Source organism: Tursiops truncatus, chromosome 19, assembly GCF_011762595.2.
Source record: "Tursiops truncatus isolate mTurTru1 chromosome 19, mTurTru1.mat.Y, whole genome shotgun sequence".
Lineage (NCBI taxonomy): Eukaryota > Metazoa > Chordata > Mammalia > Artiodactyla > Delphinidae > Tursiops > Tursiops truncatus.
This window is the reverse complement of record NC_047052.1, coordinates 26,513,089-26,533,865: the sequence shown is the minus strand read 5'-3', so window position 1 is coordinate 26,533,865 and position 20,777 is coordinate 26,513,089. Positions and strand designations below refer to the sequence as shown.

General features: G+C 55.9%; 1 protein-coding gene across 13 annotated transcripts in view; it reads left to right on the top strand.

Moving 5' to 3' along the window:
• The window catches only part of NDRG4 (NDRG family member 4), a 102,875-nt gene that overhangs the window by 74,591 nt on the left and 7,507 nt on the right, over positions 1 to 20,777 (top strand). For 5 of the 13 annotated variants that reach the window (XM_073795504.1, XM_073795510.1, XM_073795508.1 and 2 more), the window contains exons 2-9: positions 5,033 to 5,127; positions 10,973 to 11,017; positions 15,246 to 15,293; positions 18,611 to 18,716; positions 18,969 to 19,089; positions 19,177 to 19,239; positions 19,402 to 19,462; positions 20,572 to 20,658. In XM_073795504.1, the coding sequence (XP_073651605.1) occupies positions 5,056 to 5,127; positions 10,973 to 11,017; positions 15,246 to 15,293; positions 18,611 to 18,716; positions 18,969 to 19,089; positions 19,177 to 19,239; positions 19,402 to 19,462; positions 20,572 to 20,658 (603 nt within the window). In that variant the 5' untranslated portion in view covers positions 5,033 to 5,055. Of the gene's footprint in view, positions 1 to 3,860; positions 4,007 to 5,032; positions 5,128 to 10,972; positions 11,018 to 15,245; positions 15,294 to 18,610; positions 18,717 to 18,968; positions 19,090 to 19,176; positions 19,240 to 19,401; positions 19,463 to 20,571; positions 20,659 to 20,777 lie in introns of those variants that run through there. The other 8 variants (XM_073795507.1, XM_073795506.1, XM_073795505.1 and 5 more) reach the window with 5 other exon arrangements.

Genomic DNA, 20,777 nt, shown 5'->3' with positions numbered 1-20,777 from the left:
GTCGGGACAGAGAGAATGATATGAGGGGCCAGCTACCCGGAGGCTCGAAACCCTCTACATAGCACAGTTGGAAGTTGAGTTTCTGATTTCTGGGGTCCCTGAGTTCTGGGGCTTCTTTTCAAACCACAGGGCTGGCGTGGTGTGGGTGGAAGGACCTCAGGTGCTCAGGCTTGAACGTCTGTCGTCTGCCTGCCCTTAGCGACATCGTTCTTAATCTGTGGCGCAGACCCCTCCCCCAGGGCAGAGCTGGCCAAGCCAGGTTGGCTCTGCTCCCTGTTCCATTTGCTTGTGGCTTTTCTTGTAATAACGGGACCTTATAATCAGGACTTTCAGGAGTGCACCATCCACAGGGCATCTTGGACCAAGACCTTGACCATGACCTGCCAAGAGGCCCCCCTCACTCCTGTGGTTAAAAAAAAAAAAAGCCATTGCACAGCCCTTCCGCTTTTACAGTTTGGTTTCTCCTTGTCCCACAAGGTCTGGTTCGCCTGCATGTGCTAACTTTACCCTGTTGATGTCTGGCCTTCCTTCACCTTCAGCTCTTGCATTTCTTGGTGGGACAGGTCTGGGTGTTTTGGGGTGGGGAGCGATGCTTGGCTGGGCAGCACTGTCCTCACACAACCTTCCACGCCTCTGGCTCCCGGGTACTAAATGCTCTAGGAGCCCCCAGTGGCTGAGACAACCCAAAATCCCCACGTGTGTTTCCAAACGCCCCCTACTACTGCTGAGCCGCGCTCCCACTCAGCAGTTGCTTTATTCCATAGCTTGTGTAACTGCCACTGATCGATTGAATTGAAGCACTTACTGACAAGGCTCAGGAATGATCATAGTAATTGTTTATAGTTTTAACCCTAATAAGTGTGAGGGTTCACGTGGCCCAGGATAGAATCACGTTTAAAGAAGCACGAATCAGCAACCAAAAGTAATTGAAAAGCAATGCAGTTCCCCATAAAGAATCCACCCACGTTCACGCTGCTCGGGAGCTCCTTTCTGTCCCCCAGCCAAAGAGCCCGGGCTTTCTCTCCCTCATCCCTTTCCCGTCCATTTATTGAAATATCAGTGGAGCCTCCCTGCCAGCAGGTATGAACCCTTCCTTAAATAGGAGACAAGAGAAAAAGAAACTGCAGAGTTGTCTTAAGGAGGCAAAGGAAGGTTAGGAGGACCCCAGTCACTTATGTTATTTTTGTCCCATCCAAATGGGTCCAGAAATCTTCCATTTAAAAAGCATGTTTCTATCTGTTGTCTCTGTTGTACCTCAAAGCTCTCTGAGGTGGGCAGAGGAAGGCTACTGCTCCCATTTTGCAGGTAAGCAATCCTCTTAGTGATCTGCCCAAAATAAAGCTAGGCAGTGAGTGATACAGAAGAGATTCCAGGGACGCTAGGCCGGACCACCGAGAAGCTGAGGGCTGGAATTCACCCCAGGCCCATTTGGTTCTAACACTCTGTGTTGCCTTTAGAGAATCTGGGATCAAGAGGGGAAAAAAGGCAAAGTGAAAAGGTCCCTTGCTGTTGCTTCACAGACCCCTGGGATCTCGCACCCCATTTGCCTTTTGCTCCCTGATTCCTGACACACCTGACTCAGGCTTCCTTGTGGGCGGTTGATAGGAATCTCACGCTCTCTTTTATTTATTATTTTTGATTTTTCTGAACTTTATTTTATAGCAATTGTCATGATTAGAGAAGTAAATAACACATTTAAAAACCTTCTCAGGGGGCTTCCCTGGTGGCGCAGTGGTTGAGAGTCCACCTGCCGATGTAGGGGACACAGTGTCGTGCCCTGGTCCAGGAAGATCCCACATGCCGCGGAGCGGCTGGGCCCGTGAGCCATGGCCGCTGAGCCTGTGCGTCCGGAGCCTGCGCTCCGCAACGGGAGAGGCCACAACAGTGAGAGGCCCGTGTACCGCAAAAAAAAACCAAACAAAACAAAACACACCTTCTCAGGGCCAAGGGATGCCAGAATATTTACAAACACATTCACGCTCTTTTTCTGAAAAATTTTTTCCGGCTTTATTGAGATACAGTTGACATATAACATTGTATAAGTTTCAGGCATACAATATACTGATCTGATGGGAATCTCATTTTCTTGTAACATCATCTAGCAGCTTTTTTTAAAATCATAACTTTGTTAGGAAGAAACTCGTCTGCCACCACCCTGTGGGAATGTCCCCTCCGGCCTCTGTTCCCGAGCCCCACGTCACCTGCTGGGCCCTGGGCTGTCCCTGTTTTCCACAGGCTGACACATCCCCAGTTCTCTGGATTATGAGGTTTCTCTCTGCAGCCCCCTTCCCCGCCACCCCCTCATCACAGCCCATCTGTCCCTGCGCTGCCCACTCTCAGCCCTTTTAATAGAACCGTCCTTGGGGAGGATGGTGGGGAGGATGGTCTCCACTGTGGTTTCATAACAGGCCTGGGAGAGGGCGGGGACACCCCAGTGCTGCCAAAGCTTTTAGTTGAATTCAGTATTCAGGGGGGTTGGCGGCTAAAAAGGCCCTAATGGGAGAAGAGTTTTCCAGGGTGGCCCTGCTTGCAGCTCCCCACCCGGATGGATGGATGAGTGAGTGTGCACATGTCAGAGAGGGTGGAAGAGAAAATGGGGGAGAGGGGAGAGGACGCCTTTCTAAAAATACAGCCCGTCTGCGTTGTGTTAGCTGGTTTCCCCAGAAGCCGCTGGGAACTGAGAGCTCCAGCATGGCACTAAGGTGCAGGGACCTGGGTATCTGGGTGGGCAGGGGCCTCCCTGCCTGGCCTTTTCATGCTGGGGACAAGGCTTTCCCAGGGGGGCTGCACAGCTCTGGATTAATCTTCCAGGAGGCCTGAGTGGCTAGCGGCTCCCAGCCCAGCCCCAGCACATCTCAACCCAGACTAGACTCAGGAGGGGAGCCCCATGCGATTACAAGGCGCCGTCTATGTTAGCATTCTGGAGGACTGGTGCTCCCTGCTTCTGACAGGATGGAAGGAAGCCCAGGCAGGGTCTGGAGCTACGACCTGGTCTCAGGACCTCCCTGCCACAGCAATGGGTTCCATCCAAGGCCATGTGCCCTTGGGTCCCAGGAAGCCACTGCGCTGACTCCCCAGTCACTAGGGCTTCCACGGGGAGAAGCCAAAGGAGCAGGGGTGGGCAGGGCGGGGGGGCATCTTCTGACCAACCAGCTAGTGGGACTGTCAGCCTTTCAGGGCAGAAGGGAAAGTCTGAGGGCTTCACTCTTGAGAAAGACTAAAAATAGAATTGGGAAGGAAGGGAAGAGGGGTGGGAGGGAGGATGGGAGGAAGGATAGGAAGTCATCCTTCCATCCTTCCAGGTCAGGCCGCACTTCCCATCAGGGTGAAATCTAATAGTGCAGGAAAGTGTACCTTGGGAGATGTGAAGTGCTTTGCAAGAATAAAGAGTTGTTAGTGATCTACAAACGGTCTTTCCTAAATATTGCTTTTTCCTGATTTCAGACTGTAGACCCTAATTTTCAGTCCTTCACCCAGGGATAATGCCTGTTAACTTTGTGAAAAGCCTCCCAGGCTTTTTTATGGAACTATTCATATTTCTCATAATTTGGATAATACTGTATGTTTTATAACTGCTTTTTAAAAAAAATCTATTACAACACAGGCATTTTACCATGTTATTAAATAATCTTTTACAAGTTATTTACCCATAGTTTGTCTAGTGCCCTACTTACGGACATTTCGCTTTTTTAGCTTGTTTTGGATTTTTTTTTTTTGGATTATAAATGGCACTGTGGTGAACATTCTTACAGATAAATCATTAGGTGCCGTCTCTGGTTTCCTTAGGAAATTTCTCCCAGGGAGAAGATTGCTGAGTCCAAGAGTAAGAACCTTTTAAATGATCTTAATTCATTCTGTAAAACTGCCCTCCAGAAAGACGTACCGATTTATACGCTCACAAGCAGCATGCGAAAAGTGCCAGTTGGGGTGCATCTTTGCCAGCACTGCAAATGTTGCCAATTCCATTGGCAAAAAAAAAAAAAAGAAAGGATATCTTTGACTTCTGGTGAGCTTGAACATTGTCCCGTGTATTTACTGGCCAGTTGTAATTCTTCTGTGAATTTCCAGCTCATCTCCTTGCCTAGTGTTTCTCTTGGTGCACTATGATTTGTGCCATCCTGAAATCCAAGTGAGGAATGGCAGTGCCAGGCTAGACAGACAGATTGTGGGGTCCTGGCACCCTCTGTCTGCCTTCTCCCCCCACTGGATCCTCCAAGCACGCACGTGCACATATGACCCCTTCCTCTCCTGAGGTTCAGAGGCCCGGGGTCTCCCACGAACACGCAGCCATTAGGGTCTGGGCCCCTCTGCCTGGAGGCTGTGGGTTGAGTGGTCACTGTGTCATCCCTCCCTGCTGGTGGTACATCATGACCAGCACCTTCAATGTCACTCTGCCTGCCACACTGCCAGGCCCGCCCTTCTGCCCTCTCAGAGCCATCCTCACCCAGGCCTGTCCTTCTAGGCACTCAGGACAGCCCTCAGCTCTCTTCCTCTGTGTCCTCCCGGAGCCCACTGTCCACTTCTGACCACAGGGCGCTTCCGACCCTGTGTTTGGCTTCCCCACACTTGTCCCTCTGTTTCTTAATAAATGCAGTTTACTTGAACTTATTCAAGGGTCATCCTGTATTGTGTCGCCTTGCTTTTCTTTTCCTCTTTTTCTTTCTTCCTTCCCTCCATCCTTCCTCCCTCCCTCCCTTCCTTTCTTCCTCCCCCCGCCCTTGCTTCTTTCTTCCTTTTCTTTTGGGGGAGGCAGGGAACATGTTTTAACTTTTAAGACCAAATAATACAATGACCTTCCCTGAGCCAAGCAGGCGAGTCTTGCAGACGGAGCCTTGCTGCCCGGGTGAAGCGCCGCGCTGGGCCTGCGCTTGGGAACCGGGGGTCCGGGGATGGAGGGATCGGTGTGGTCCCCGGTGCCCCTGCCCCAGCCCGGGCTTGCGCTGTCCCCTCCGCCCGCCGAGAGAGTCCGAGCAGGGCCCAGGCGTGCCTGTCGCAGCAGGGCCCAACCCTCGTCCTCGCCTTCCCTCGCTAGGGCTCCTGCTCCACGACGGGACCATGGCCGGCCTGCAGGAGCTGCGATTCCCCGAGGAGAAGCCACTGCTCCGGGGCCAGGACGCCACTGAGCTGGTGAGTCGCCCCTTCGCGGTCCTGAGGGCGGAGGGCGCCACCTCGTGACCGAGAAGGAAACCGCGCGCCTTCCCTTTAGTCTATTTTCTTTTAATTTATTTCTTTTAACATCTTTATTGGAGTATAATTGTTTTACAATGGTGTGTTAGTTTCTGCTTTATAACAAAGTGAATCAGTTATACATATACATATGTTCCCATATCTCTTCCCTCTCGCGTCTCCCTCCCTCACACCCTCCCTATCCCAACCCTCTAGGTGGTCACAAAGCACGGAGCTGATCTCCCTGTGCTATGCGGCTGCTTCCCACTAGCTCTCTGTTTTATGTTTGGTAGTGTATATATGTCCATGCCACTCTCTCACTTTGTCCCAGCTTACCCTTCCCCCTCCCCGTGTCCTCAAGTCCATTCTCTAGTAGGTCTGTGTCTTTATTCCCGTCTTACCCCTAGGTTCTTCATGATCTTTTTTTTTTTTCTTAGACTCCATATATATGTGTTAGCATACGGTGTTTTTCTCTTTCTGACTTACTTGACTCTGTATGACAGACTCTAGGTCCATCCACCTCACGACAAGTAGTCTTGCTGATGGCTAGGAGATGGCCCTCCATCCCGTGAGCCACCCTGAGAAGCCTTGTCCCCGCCTTGGGAGAGTTCCCGGTGGGCTGAACGCCCACGCAGCTAAAACCCAGCCAACCTCGCTGTGGCTTTGGCTGTCTTTGAGGCTGGGAGGCTCTGTAGAAGAGTTATTCCCATTTTAGTGATGAGAAAACCGAGGCACAGAAAGGTTAACTCACTTGGCCAGGGTCACACAGCTCTCGGGGAATGAGGCCCGTATTCAACCCCTGGTTGTGGGCGGCTGTTGAGCCCCAAGAGGGTCCCTGCTGGGCAGTGCTGCCTCCAGTGGGGTCACGATGCTTCCCCAACTACCTGGGCCTTTCATGTCTGCAGCCTCTCTTTTTTCCTCATAAGCCCCTGAGGTATGAGAGAAAGTATTACCAGCAGTGTTTCCAGGAGCAGTGGCATCAAGGCATCTGAGGTTGTTATTTTATCCCAAAGGGCCCTCGTCTGAACACCAGGCGTTAGATTTCAGAATTAGCTCTACCCACGTTTTCTTTTTTTTTAATAGCATTTTTAAAAAATGTTCTTAATTTTATTTATTTGGCTCCGTTGGGTTTTCGTTAATGTGAGCAGGCTTTCTCTAGTTGCGGTGAGCAGGGGCTGCTCTTCATTGCGGTGCTCGGGCTTCTCATTGCGGTGGCCTCTCTTGTTGCGGAGCACGGGCTCTAGGCGCGAGAGCTTCAGTAGTTATGGCTCACGGGCTCTAGAGCGCAGGCTCAGTAGTTGCGGCGCACAGGCTTGGTTGCTCCGCAGCATGTGGGATCTTCCCGGACCAGGGCTCGAACCTGTGTCCCCTGCGTTGGCAGGCGGATTCTTACGTTTTCTTGTGGTAACACCCAGCACAGCTTCCCTTTCCCTCCTGCAGGGAAAAGCTATGGGTCCATTGCTCATAGAATTCTGGGGCATCACGGCTGTAGGTCCCTGCTGGTTATGCCGCCCAGCCCCCCTCGCTTTACAGGTGGGGAAGCCAGGAGCCCAGTCCCTGGATCCTTGGCACACCCTTCTTTGCTCTGCCCCAGCCTCCCAGATTCTCCCTCCAGAAGGAGATAAGCCCAAGAGCTGCTGAGTTCCACATGTTGGGACAGAGTGGCTGTCCAGGTGCCAGGGGCCCAACCACATGAGGCCAGCAGTCTTGTCCCCAAGAAGGGTACAGTCTTCTTTTTTTTCTTTTGCCCCGCCACTTGCGGGATCGTAGTTTCGCCCACCCCCCCCCCCCGCCCCCGACCAGGGATTGAACCTGGGCCCTCAGCAGTGTGAGCGCGGGGTCCTAACCACTGGACCACCAGGGAATTCCTAGGGTGCAGTTTTACTTTTAAAACAGAACCTCAAGTTAACTTATGAGACCTGATTACCTGAGGGCAACCCCCAGGAATGGTCGGGGAACAGCTGTTGAGCTGGTCACTTGGTAGACTTTTGATTCTAATTCTACTTCCTCCCTGTTTCAAGCCCCCATCATCTCTTGCCCAGGTGCTCCCCGCTGGTACGGGTGTGCATCTGTGGGCGGCACAGAAAGCTGAGGGCACCTTGGCCTCGCATGTTCTCTTCCACTCTTCGCCTTGGCATGGCAGCCCCACCCGCCTTCCTTCTGCTTCAAGGAGCCTCCCCACTGGTCTCCTTGCTCTGTACAACCTTGTAAACTACATCGTGTCATTCCTGGCTTTCTGATGTGTTCCGTTCACTTGTTCCAGCCCTTCCTGAGTCCTGCCCTCGGCTTGGTAAGGCACCCTTGTATCCTAATTATAGATTTCCCTTTTTTGCTTAGACTGACCAGATTTGATTTCTATTACTGGCCACCGTCCCTCCTGAGGCCTGTTTTTAACTATTGTTCTTGGCTTTGGTAAGGTACCCCCGTAATTTTATCCTTTTTGCGTAAACTAAAAATTCCACACATCATGTCACTTTTCTGCTTCCAGCTGGCCAGTGGCTGCCGTCGCACTCGGAGTTGCAGCCACAGTCCTTCCCGGGGCCCAGGGTGTGCTCTGCACCCCCTCCCCCTGCTGGCTCCTATCCTGTCTCCCAGGCTCACTGCTCTTCCTCGAACAGGCTGGTCATATTCCCGGCTGTTTCCTCTGCCTGGGACACGCGAGCCGCAGGACTCTTCAGGGCTGGCCCTTCGTTTTGTTCAGGCTCTGCTCAGATGCCCCCTCCTCAGGAAGGCCTTCTCCGACCACCGGCTCTAATATTGACACCCGCACACCCTCCGGGCCTGGCACTTAGGGCTCTCGGGCTCTGCCCCACAGGCTCCTGGAGCAGAGACCCTGTCCGTTTGGTTCCCCGATCTCCCCAGTTCCTAGCACAGTGCCTGGTACACAGTAGGCTCTCAGTAAAGACTTGGGTTGGGTGGAAGCTATAGATTGTGATGCAGCTCAGAAGAAAGAAGAAAGAAGTTTTTCAGAACTCTCTGAAAAGTCCCTCCTCCCCACAAACAGCCCATCTTTCGAGGCATGCGAGCAGACACCAGCCTTCTTGTGAGGGCGTGGTGGGCCAGATGGTGGCTCTCAGGGACCCCTGCACTCATCACCAGGGCTCAGGGGTAGGGGGCTGCCTGCTGGTACGGGGTGCGCAGCTGTGGGTGGCACAGAGCGCGCAGGGCACCTTGGCCTCACACGTTCCATGCCTGTCTCTTCCACCCCCCACCTTGGCAGGGCCCCTCGCACCCCTTCTCTGCCCAGCCTGGCCCAGCAGCTTGCTGCCCCTCCCTCCCTGAGCCCCTTTGACCAGCCCCCGGGCTCTGCCTTCTTCCTGCTGCATTTGGTGTCTCTCACCTCATCCCACCTGGACCAGAGTTGGCTCCCCTGCACGATGGTCTGCGTCTCAGTCCTCCACGGAGGCTGCGAATCCCCAGCTGAGTTTCTCTCCTTTCTCGGGTCAGCACAAGCCCTGTAGACCTGGTCACTGGTCACATCTGCTTTTCCCAAGGCGTACTAATGGCCCCATCCTCAACCCCCCAAAATCCTCCTAGGTGCTCCCAGTGTGGCCTTTGCAGATTTCAGTGACAACTGGTGCAGTCCTGTCTTGAAGCTCTGCCTCGCTCTCTGCCTCCCTCTCCCAGGCGGTTACACCCACGGACAGATTCCCCCGTCAAGCTGCGCGGGACAGAAGTGCCAGTCCTTTTCACTTTTTAAATCTTCCTCAACCTTCCAGGTGCAAATTCCCTGAATGCATTGAGGAGCAAATACTTCCACACGGTTACCCACCGTCCCTCCGCCATTGCAGACTCGCTTGCTTCTGAAGTCTTTGCCTGGTGTGTCCAGGGCTACGTGGAAGAATTGTTGATTCTCCCCATGCCTGCATCCCCACCTGGGTCTCCTTAGGCCGCTCCTGGGCCTGCTCCCCTCCTCTCAGCTGGGCCCTCTCTCCCACCGGTTTTCCTTGGAATGTTCATGTGGTTCCTCCCAGGCCTCCAGTGTCTCTGGATTGGCTTGTATTATGCCTGCTGTTTCTTGGTTTGGGGTCCTGCCCATCTGAAGCTTCCCATCCCCTTGAAAATCTCCTGCATCTCTTTCCCTGGCCCCCCCTCGGGCAAGGTCTTCCAAGGTAAGAGGATTCATTGATAACCAGCCTCGACCTTTTCCCCCAGACCCCTACCCCCTTCCTTGGAGGGTCCAGGAGTGGCCACCATGCTCTCCTCCCCTCCCCAGGCAGAGCCCCCAGGCCCTGGAGGAACCAGGAGGGGAGGAGAGCCATTGTTGATTTCATCTGAGAGCTGGCTTTCCTTTTTCGTGTGAGAGCCTCTAGTGCTGTCTGATTTTTTCCATCACCCCTCCCACTCCAACTGCCAGAATGCAGGTGGGTGAAAACATCAGGTTCGCTGCTTTTCAGTGTTTTCCTCCCTGCTCCTGTGACTTGGGTTCATTTTCCTCCTTGTTGCACCTAGTAGCCCTGCCCTTCGCTCGCTGTCCTCCCATAATATCCTGGTTCTCGTCTGTCTCATTTATCCACATATGTATCCAGTAGCATCTGTAGCACACAGAGTCCAGTGCAGCAGTGCCAAGGAGAGAGTGACTGCTCTCTGTGCCCCTTGTTTAATCCTCACAGACACTGAGGCTTGGAAGCTAAGTGATCTGCCCGCAGTGAGCAGAGGAGAGCAGAGAGGGTTCTAGACAGACCCAGTAGAAGGCAGGGCAGAGGCCCCAGATCTCTGCTCTTCCTGGATATGTGGGATCCCCCCATGAGGTTCCTTCCCCAGACAGAGACCCAGGGCGGGTGTAGAGTGTCTGAGGGCCGCCGGGCTGCATCGGGGAGAGCCTGGCGACGCAGACACATGGGGTTCAGGCCCCCATTCCTCCACTCTCCATTTTTGCCACCTTATAAACAGTGGGCATATGTAAGCCGTGCTCCCCTCACTCATGAAGTTAGACTTGTTCATCCAAATCTGTTTGTGTTTGAGGAGCCCGGTCCATGCCAGGCTTCATGCTGAGAGCTGAGCCAAACGTGGTCCATACCCTCCCGGTGCCTGCAGTCCAGTGGGAGGGATGGGCACCAATCAGAGACTCACACCAGTCACCATAAATGAGCCTAAAAGCAGGGGATTTTGGTGCTTTGAGAGCATGAAGCAGGCAGGTGTGGAAAGGTGGGAGCAGCTACTGCAGAGGCCCAGACAGCGCCTTTGCGTAGGTCAGAAAAGCCCCCTTCTCCCTCAGCTTCTCCATCCCTAAAGTGGGTGTGATAGGCCCGCCTCTGCGCTTGTGCCCTGATGGGCACCTCAAAAGTCATCTGTGGGGACAGCGGGCAAAGTGCTGAACAGCAAGAATTTGGGGTCAGAGATTATTCCATCACTTTCTAGCCATGTGCTTCCATCTCTCTGAGCCTCACCCTTCTCACCTGCAAAGTGGAAATCTTCACGTTTTCAATTAATAGGTAAAAAAAAATTAACAGGTAAAATCAATGTGTGTAGCTGCTCGTAGCCTCATCTGTCAGGTACTAAATGGCCTGATGCCCAGCGCTTGGGAAGCCCTCTGTCACTTTTGTTAACATTAAGATAGACTGGGGAGGGAATTCCCCGGCGGTCCAGTGGTTAAGCCTCCATGCTTCCACTGCAGGGAGCCGGCTTTGATCCCTCTTCTGGGAACTAAGATCCCACATGTCGCATGGTGTGGCCAAAAAAAAAAAGATAGCCTGGGGAACAGCAAGTGAGTCTGCTCAAGGCAGAGCCCCTGTGGCCGCCTGCCTTCCCTGCCTGGCCCAGCCTGGGGCCTAACGAGCCACCCCCTCTGTTTGCCTTGCTTTAGGAGAATTCCGACACCTTCCTCTTGGCTGTGGACACAGACTGGAAGGTAGGTCTCTGCTCAGCCTCCCCAGATGGGGACCAGCTGCTGGCTGGCCCCTCCCCCACCCAGCCTGTTTCAGAGGAGGCTCACAGCCCTTCCACGTGCCCCCAGCCTGAAGCCACAGGGACTGGGCAGTTGGAAGCCTCCAGGACCACCCCCACTGCTCACAGTGGCTTTGCCTCCCCTCTGTCCCGTGGAGAAATGCCCCCTCTCTCCTTGAACAGGACAGGGAAAGGAGGAGAGGTCTGGGGGAGTGAGGATGCTGTCATCTGAATCAGCACTTTCCTCCTATGAAAGCCAGGTTGATGCTCTGAAATAGCTCCCGTTTCCATGGCAACAGTTGCCCAGGACAACCATGTCTTCTTTAGTTTGATGCCAGATTCCCTGTGAAACTGAAATCATTCTTTGTTTTTATTTCTCTGCATGATGATTTCTGATTTTGCTCACTTGGCCAACCATTCCTCCCCTGTGAGTCCCATAGTGGCCGTTTATTTCCGGGTCTCAGAAAGGCATGACAGCAGACACAATGGGAGCCTCACAGGGCTCCAGGGCCCCGCTGGCCATCATAACCTACCGAACAAAGTCAGGCTTTTCTGGGACCTTCCTCCTGGCTGGCAGGAGCTAGCCCCCAGGCCACCATCCAATTTGGGTCAGTCTCCCAGCCCCGTGACAGCCTCAGCCCTGTGGTCTGGACGCAGGCGTGACGTGGAAGGAGGGGTGGCCCGCCGGCTCCTCTCCCAGGCGCACGGAGCTGCAGCCAGGATCTGAGGATCTGGATACGAACTGTGCTTTTGACCCTGGGTCACCCGTCCTTCAAGGACGCAAGCAGAGGCATCAGAGTGGCCCTTGGGCACATGCTCTGGTCTCCTGGGAGCACCAGCTCCAAACACAAAGGCCTCTGGAGCTCGAGAAGACAGGATGAGGCTGGGGAGGTGTCCACAAGGTGGCCCAGGCCCAGCCAGAGTTCCCTTTGTCCTCCCTGCTCCAAATGAGGGCTGGAATGTGTGAACAAACAGACCCTCCTCCACAGGACGGGGCTGCTGAAATAAAGTCCAGAGCAATCAGCCCCTGCCCGACATTGAGTGGGACTCACTGGACGCCAACGGTGCTGACTGCCAGCCCCCAAAACACACGCACCCTGGGAGGCAGATTGGAGGGTGAAATAGGTGATGAGAATCCTGGGGTCCTCTGCACCCATCTGCCGGGCCCAGACTAGGGTGGTCACCCCATGTGTGTGGGACCTTGGTTCTCAAGATCCTTTGCTTGGTAAAGTGCAGCGTGTGTTGAAAGGTGCCTTACTGTGTACTCTGGGTACACCACACAGCGGCTGCTTTTTCTTTTAATTGTTTTTTCAGTAAAGCAGCTGCCAGGAGGGCCCTTGTCTGGGCCAAGGCCTGGCAGGGATTTTATCCTGCTCAGTCCCTTGCCTCAGTGGGCCCAGCCAGTGGGGGAGGCAGAAGGACAAACTAGAACTAGGAAGACCTGGGTCCAGGTCCTGGCCCTGCCACCTGACCTCCAGTACAGGTCACTACCTCATTTGTAGAGTGAGGCAGGCAGCTCAGCCCTCCCCGGGTGTTTGCAGGGTCAGGGTTGGTGCCCTTGGTCTGGGCACTCAGACCCTGGGCTGTGACTAGTGGCCACTAGAGCCAGACTGCCTGCGTGTGGTTCCTGGCTCTGTACCCATTGGCTGTGTGATGTTGGGCAGGTTACAGAACCTCTCTGTGCTTCATTTTCCTTGTTTGTAAAGTGGGTGTTCAGAGGATAAAATAAAGTAACATGTGCAAAGCATCTGGATGGAGTATGGCACGTGGGAGATACGGTACTAAGCATTTCCTACTCTTAATGTGACCTCAGGCCCGGGGTGCTGAGCTCCACTGCTTACCAGCTGAGTGGGAGAATTTACTTCTCTGTGCTTCAGCACTTCATCCTGTCTCATAGGTTTGTGAAGATTATGTGTTACCCTTTCTCCCTAAGGCTACCTGTGCAAGCAGCTACACTGCTTTTCTACCATTTACAGATGTGGAGGCTCAGAGTTGTTGACTGACTTGCCTGAGGTCACACAGCAAAGACTAGCAGGGTTTGGCTAGCAGGACCTGAGCCTGCCTTATTCAGCCACAACTGTACAACCTCCAGGGAGGAGGCCAACAGGTTGGAGAGACACGCAGATTATCCCATCTCTCCCCTGGGCAGGCCTGGGAGAGGCCTACATATAGGCCTGCATATAGGCCGCTACATGTAGTGATGTATGAGTCTTTTCTTCATCCTAGCAGCTCTGTGAGGAAGGCACAATTCCTATTTGACAGTTGAGACTAAGGCACAGAGGAGTTTAAAAATCTTGTCCAAGGTCACCCAGCTAGTGGGTGGGGAAGCTGGAATTTAAACTCAGGTCTGTGGATTTGAAACCACTGAGCTGAGCAGAATTGGGAGGCCGTGGCTTGGGGTGGGCAGTGTCTGAGATCTCCCAGGTCCAAGGGTGGGAAAGGCTACTCAGAGGTTCAGGTGGGCATAAGGTTGGATGGGGACCATGAAGGGGCAGGGTTTTAGTGGCAGAAAGGGTGGGAGGCCACCCCACCCTGCCCCTCTTCCAGAAGCATATGGGAGGATTTTGTGGGCCTGTCTGCAGACAGGGCTGTGCTCTTGCACACCACCTCAATTGCCAGAGCCTCTGCCTGTGCCGAAGTGGCTGCAGGGAACAGGGAACATGGACAGAACAGGAGGGACTGGGGGATAGCCCATTCCACACCCCGGCTGCCCTGGGAGACCACAGGCCCCCAGCACTCTGCACTAGGCCCGCAGTGCGAGAGGTCAGAGAGGGGCAAGGAAAGTTATTGATGCCCCCCAGGCAGAGTTCATGGCCAGGAATAGCATACGTGGCAGGTGCTGGCCAGGTCACTAGGCACCCAGAAATGGGGAGGTGACCACCTTCCCCCAGGGCAGCCAGCCAGCGTGCAGGGCTGTCGGCATAGGCTGGGACGAGTGGCGTGTTCCCTCACCAAAGAGACAGAATGGGGGCACAGGGGCCCACACCCCTCCCTCTCTCTGTTGCTCTTGCTTCTCTCAGCCCTTGGGCTCCCTCCTCTGCTCCCCTCCCTGGCCTATTTCCTCTCCTTCTCTGCTCTCCTTTCCCTGCCCCTTCTAATCTCTTTACTCTGCCTGCATGTCTCTGGCCAGCTCCACCCCCAAATCTTGAGCCACGTGACCTCCAGCACCTGTCCTGCTGCTCAGGACAGCGGGAGGCGGGAGGCGGCTCGAGCATCCTGCTCCCCAGAGACTCGAGAGCCAAGCCCCAGGCTGGGTGGCCCCAGGAAAGAGGGCTGGGTGTGTCTGCGGCAGGTGGGCATGCCCACATGGACAAGCTGCCTCCCGTCCCTCCTCCTGTCTCTAGTGGCCTCCAGCCCCTTTTGCAGGGTGGGGGTGGGGGAGGGCAGAGCTGGTGTGCGCCCACCATCTCCCTGGTCCTGCAATCTGCCCAGGCCCCCAGGCCCCATTTCCCCAGCATGAGCAGGTGCTGCGTATACATGTGGGCAAAGTGGGGGCTGCCCAAGGGGAGACCCTGGGGGTGGAGAAGGAGCAGTCCCCTGGAGTAGGGTCATGACCCAGGTTGCCCCAGGCAGCAGTGACTCCCCGTATCCCCTCAAGGTTAAGGGATCTAGGCCTTTCTGACGTGGAGGCTGGGCTTGGGGCGCTCTCGGGCCCTCCCTGCTCCCAGGGTATGGGTCAAGGGCTCTGCTGTCTAGGGCATGCCTGTGTGGTCCACCCTGCCCTGCTTCGGTGTGCTCGTCTTTGAGAGGCTCCTGTGTGCCTGTCACAGGGCACACCTGTACACGTGGCCTCTTGTCTTCCTAGGACCCGTGTGCAGCTGCTGCTGTGAGCCTCTGTGCTGGGGGTGGGCCGGCTGCAGGGGCTGGGGACCATCAAGACTGATGTCTTGCTGGGGGTGGGAGGAGCAGGAGATGGGGTGAGTGAGAACCTTGGAAGCCAATCAGAGCCAAGTTTGTCTCCTGAAAGCCAATCTGGGAGCAGGGGCTCCGGGTGAGCGAGTGGCTGCTCAGAAACCCCGCAGGGAGGAGGGGCCAGCCCAGGGCCCCACCCCCACCCCCCCCCCCCCCCCCCCCCTGGCTCTACATATAAATGGCCCGGGAGCTGTGCCCCGTCATAGAGCCGCTGGTCTCCTACTTGCGTTGCCCCCTCTCTCTGGACTCTGGTGACTCAGGCCTTTGTTTGCCCTTCCTAGTCGAGGCGGGTCGCCTCCCTCAGCAAGATGCCGGAGTGCTGGGATGGGGTGAGTGCGGAGTCTGGCGGTGGCGAGGCGGGCGGGGAGGGAGGGGATCCCTCTACCTCTGTCTGGTGGTGGTTCTGCCTTCAGTCGCCTCACCTTGGGGGTCACTGGGCAAGGCCAGCAGGTTCCAGGCACCCTGGTCTGCTGCAGCGGTTGTGGGTAGCTGCTGGTCAGGGTCCGCAGGGAAGGGCGGGGAAGGCTGAAATCTCTGCACAAACTGGAACGGGCTGTGACTTGTTTGTAAGCCTGTACGGATCGGTGTGTAGGCATGTGTATATTCCACTGACGGTGTGCCCTCCGCCTGGCATGTGCCCACCTGGCTCTGCCTGGCGCCTGTGACCACCTCAGCCCTGTGGAAGCTGTTCCCTGCGTGTCTGTGCCAGCAGACACCTCCTGACCCTGCGCGGGTTGTCTTGGTTGTTTGGGGGACTGCAGGGTGCTAGTCAGGCAGAAGTAGGGAAGTCTGGGTTATGGTGTTAACTGGTCCGTCAGGCTGGGGTCCCTGAAGGGAGAAGGGGGTCGCTGCGCCTTATTTTCTGGGCGTAGGAAGGCAATGCTGGAGGGATGAACCTGCAGGGCTAGGGGCCCCGGGGGTACCAGGGTGCCTCCTTCTTCTGCCTGGGGGCAGCAGGTGCCCAGGCTCGGTGCTGTTCTAACTCCAGGAGGGAGAGGCAGGGGCACACATACCCCGTAGCCTGCCCTGCCGGGTCCGGAGGCCATGGGGCCGACCTCTACCCAGGCAACGACGTCAGCGCCTACCCGCCGCTGCAGACCCGGTCCTTGAATTATTGATGCGGTTGATGGGAGGAATCCAAGCAGCCCTGCGCGCACTCAGAAGGCCCCCCCGCCCCCCCCCCCCCCCGCAGCGCTCAAGGTCACAGATGAGGGGACCCGGACAGGCAGAGAGAGAGGACATTAGAGCCCCCTCCCTTGCTGCCGCAGTGCCTCGAGCTGGCGCCTACCTGGAGGCGGGGACGGGCTCTGACGTCACCAAGAGCCAATGAGAGCCCTCGGCCCTGGGGATCGGGGGACTCAAAGCGCGTCTGGCTGCGGCCTTTGGGGCCCCCCTCTTGGGGACCTTTGGCCTCTATCAGGATTACCTGGATCTGCACTCCTGGGTCGAGAGGGTGCAGGGAGGTCGGTGGAGGGTTGAGCCAAGGTCAGTGGGCCACCGGGCTGGTGCTCCCGATGGCCTGTCCAGGCCCAGCCCAGCCCAGCCCATCCCCAGGGGCCTGAGCCTTAGTGGTGCAAGCGCTGCGACTTAGTCCCGTTGCCCCTGGTGGGGCATGGGGACCTGGGCGGCCACACCTGGACTGGGAGGGGCAGACACTGCCCTCACACACACACCCACGGGGCGGTGGAGATCTGGGAGGACCACGCCCTGGGCCCTGACTTGCGCTCTGCTGGCTAGAGCTGACCCCGCTCCGAGAACTATGCCGCAGGAAGCGCACTGCAGCTCTTGTGCTGTGGACGCCCTCTCCTGCCCCCAGCCCACCCTCCATAACACCGTGTGCCCCTCCTGCCCCATCCCACCTTCCTTAGCACTGTGCACTCTTCCTGCCCCAGGCCCTGCCCTCCAGCGCCAACAGAGCCTGGGGGGTGGGGATGAGGCAGGGGCCCCAGCAGGGACGCGCACCCTGTGGAGGGGCTGCTTGCTCAGAAGTCTCTTGCATGGAGCCTGAGGTCTTCCTCAGAAAAAAGCAGCCTGAGGCTGGCCCCTGGCAAGGTCCCCCTCTGCCTTCTCGGAACTTGGCCTTGGGCAAGTCAGTTCTTTCCTAGCCTCAGTTTCCTCCTCTGTGAGGATAAATAAGAAGATACATGAAAAGCATCTGATCAGTGGTCAGTGAGCAGGAATTGTTCCTTGTTTTGATAGCCCTGAGGGAGGACAGGCCTGGGCCGTGGGGAGGCTGTGGCGGGCTCGGGCCTGCCTGGAGGACTCCCAGAAGTGTGGCTCCCGGGGTGCAGCCTCGAGCCACAGGGTTGGCACTGCCTTGTCTCTCCCCACTGGAGACAGGCCTCGACAGTGGTCCTCTGAGCCCAGACCCAAGAAGGCCAGTCTCCAAGAAGATGTTCCCTGCCTGAGTCTCCACTTTCCTGTCGGAGGCAAGAACTTAGGTTGTCTCTGAATCTGAGCATCCTAGTGTCCTCCACTTGAAAGATGGGGAAACGAGCTCCTTCTCTCTTGCATAACACCTGGCACACAGTAGGTGCTCAGTCACATCTGACTGTCCTTGACCCTAGCCCCACCTCCAACTCCCTGGGGCCACCCCCCTGTAGTTCCCAGGACTCCCCCTGGTGCCAGCAGGGCTGTTTATTCAGCTTCGACAGACCCTCTTGGAGCCTCCCCATGAGTGGCCAAGAGGGAATAGTTTGCAGAAGGACCAGCGAGCAGGGCACCTCCCCAGGGCTTAGAGATGCCCACCCACGGCAGCCCCCTTTCTGGGCCCCTTTCCAAGTGCTAAACACTCGGCAGATACCAGCTTGTTTAGTTCTCACAGAGTCCTGATGAGGTGGCTTAGGCAGCGGTGGCTGGGGCACAGAGAAGTGCATGCCCTGCTCAGAGTTACACAGTAGGGGCCGGAGCGGGTCTTGAACCTGCAGCATCCAGCTCCTGCTTCCTGGAGAACTGACGACCCTGAGCAGCGAAAGCAAAGGCGTGAACACGAGAGGACCTCAGAGTGGCCGCTGCAGAAGGCCTTTGGGGAGGGGGTGGGAGTCTAGCCTGAGGGAGGCCTTGGGGATCACGGAGGGGCAGGAGCAAGAGCCTGGAGGTGGAACCAGGGGCAGGTGTCGGGGTGGGAGGCTGGGCTGGCTAGCAAGGGGTCTTTGCCGTGGATTCTAGGTGAGCTGCTGAGGCCAGTCCCCTGCAGGAGCTGCGGCCCTTTTGAAGGCTTCTGAGTCGAGGGGGAACATGGTGGGGGCGGGACTCAGTGGCGATGGCAGAGCTGTCCTGGAGGGGCTGCAATGAGATGGGGAAAATGGGCTTCACTGGACCCTGCAGGCCTGAGTGCAGCAGGGCCTGAGCCTGGGCCTGGGCAGTGGCAGCTCGTCCCACTGGCTGGTTTGCAGAGGAGACCAGAACTTTCACATGCAGACCAGTTCACGTTGCCCCTGTGCTGAACAGCCTTGGGAAGGGGTGCTCCCTCTGGTCTGTCCTCTTTGGGGGTGGCTGGGGGTGGTGAGAAGGGGACGCCCTACCCTATGGGGGTGAAAGTCCCGCCAGAGGCCCAGCAACCCCCAGGCTGCCCCACAGCATCATTTCCCGGAAGAGCCAGGACTGGGGGCTGCCCGGAGTGTCCAGCGCTGTCTCTCCCCTCCAGGAGCACGACATCGAGACGCCTTACGGCCTTCTGCACGTGGTGATCCGGGGCTCCCCCAAGGGGAACCGCCCGGCCATCCTCACCTACCATGACGTGGGTCTCAACCGTAAGTGCGCCTCAGTGTCCTTTGGCCCTCCACTGCCTCGAATCTCCCGGAACAGAGAGGCCCCCCTCCCTCTTCACAGAGCCCCGTAGATCCCCACTCACACTTAGCTCTGTGCCCCTAGCCATTTGGGTCTCGGTTTCCCCGCTGAACCATGAGGCTGATCACCTCTGCCTCGACCTCCCTTGCAGCATCCATGGGCCTCCCTGCCCGCCTCTCCCGGCTCAGCCACAGCTGAGAGCTTTGTCTTTGCAGACAAGCTGTGCTTCAATACCTTCTTCAACTTCGAGGACATGCAGGAGATCACCAAGCACTTTGTGGTGTGTCACGTGGATGCCCCCGGTCAGCAGGTGGGGGCCTCGCAGTTTCCTCAGGGGTAGGTACCTGGAGCGACCCACTCCCCAGCTTTCCCCAGCCCTGTACCCCCGGCTGCCCTGGGCCTGACCTGGTGCTCTGCCTGCAGGTACCAGTTCCCCTCCATGGAGCAGCTAGCCGCCATGCTCCCCAGTGTGGTGCAGCACTTTGGGTGAGTCCTCGCCCTGCCCTGCCCCTGTGCTGGGGACCAGGGGGCGCCCACCATCTCCGCAGAGCCAGCAGGCTCCAGCTGAGCGCTGAGGGCGATGGGTGGGTCTGCTGTGGATGGCAATCATGGGAAACCCCTAGAGTGACCAGCCATGCTCTCTATCAGGTTCAAGTACGTGATTGGCATTGGCGTGGGAGCCGGAGCCTACGTGCTGGCCAAGTTTGCAGTGAGTCTCTCCACCCGCCCCTGTAACTAATCCCAGGACTGGTCTCTCCCAGGGGCAGCCCCACAGGAACTTTCCTTCCTGTCTTCCTTTCCTCCTCCCCCTACTTCCTCTTCACTTAGGAAAAGTCCTTTTTTCTTTTTTTCCTCCAAGGAAATTAACTTTAAAAAAAAACAAGGTTACTTTTTCTATACAATTCCTTAAAACACTATGAGCCATAAGTTGCTTCAACCATTATCCAAAAGCAAACTTTCTCTTAGCAACAAACTATACAGCTAATTACTCCAGCCACTAAACAAGGATTATCCTAATCACTCATTCACTAATTAGGGTAATACTTAAACATGAATCATTTTTTAATCTAAAATTACACTTATGATAAGTTTGCGAGGTTTAAAGAAATTGAGGTTTCAGAAACATCATGTCGGGTAGGAGCTCACAAGCTTTCCATCTCTAAAAGCAAAAACTTAATTTTTAGGATTCAAAGTATTTCTTCAAAAAAAAAAGAATAAAACAAAAAAACTGACCAAGAATTTTCAACTCCAATTTCCACTGCAGTACTTAACCACTTTGTTAACTGTCAACTATTCCCAGCCACCCCCAGACAACCTTGACATGACCTCAGTATTGTATATATATCACCATTTTCCCCTAACACAGGCAGACAGTCGAACAGAAAACTCGAATCTCTTTTACAATGTCTAACACAAAACAGGCTTTGGGGAGGTCAGTTTCTTAATATCACTAGGGTTTTTTCTATGAAAGCAAAGAAAGAAAATATTGCATTGAAGATGTTTAATCCTTAGTGTTGCAATAGTAACCTCTTCAAAGGTATATTAAAGGGGCTGAAAAACAGCGAAATAGGCATAGATAGATTCCAAATAAAAGGGTTTTGAAAGGTTCCAGTTGGGGAGGAGGATGGGCAGGGGCTCCCAGCTGAAGGCACTTGTTTATCAGTGGTACCTTGAAGCCCTTGCAGAGCGCGGCCTTCTCTTCAGATCCTAGCAACCGCCTGTGAGACGGGCAGGGCCAGAATTTTACAGTCCGTTTTCCAGGTGGGAAGACTGGGCTCCCTGCCCCGCCCCCCAAGCCCTGTCTCCCTGTCCCGGCAGCTCATCTTCCCCGACCTGGTGGAGGGGCTGGTGCTGATAAACATCGACCCCAACGGCAAAGGCTGGATCGACTGGGCGGCCACCAAGGTGAGCACGGTCCGCCTGGAATGGGTGGGGGGGTGGGTGGGGGGGTGGGGGGGTGGGTGGGGGGGTGGGGGGGGGCGGGTGGGGTGGGGGGGGCGGGGGGGGTGGGGGGGGTGGGGGGG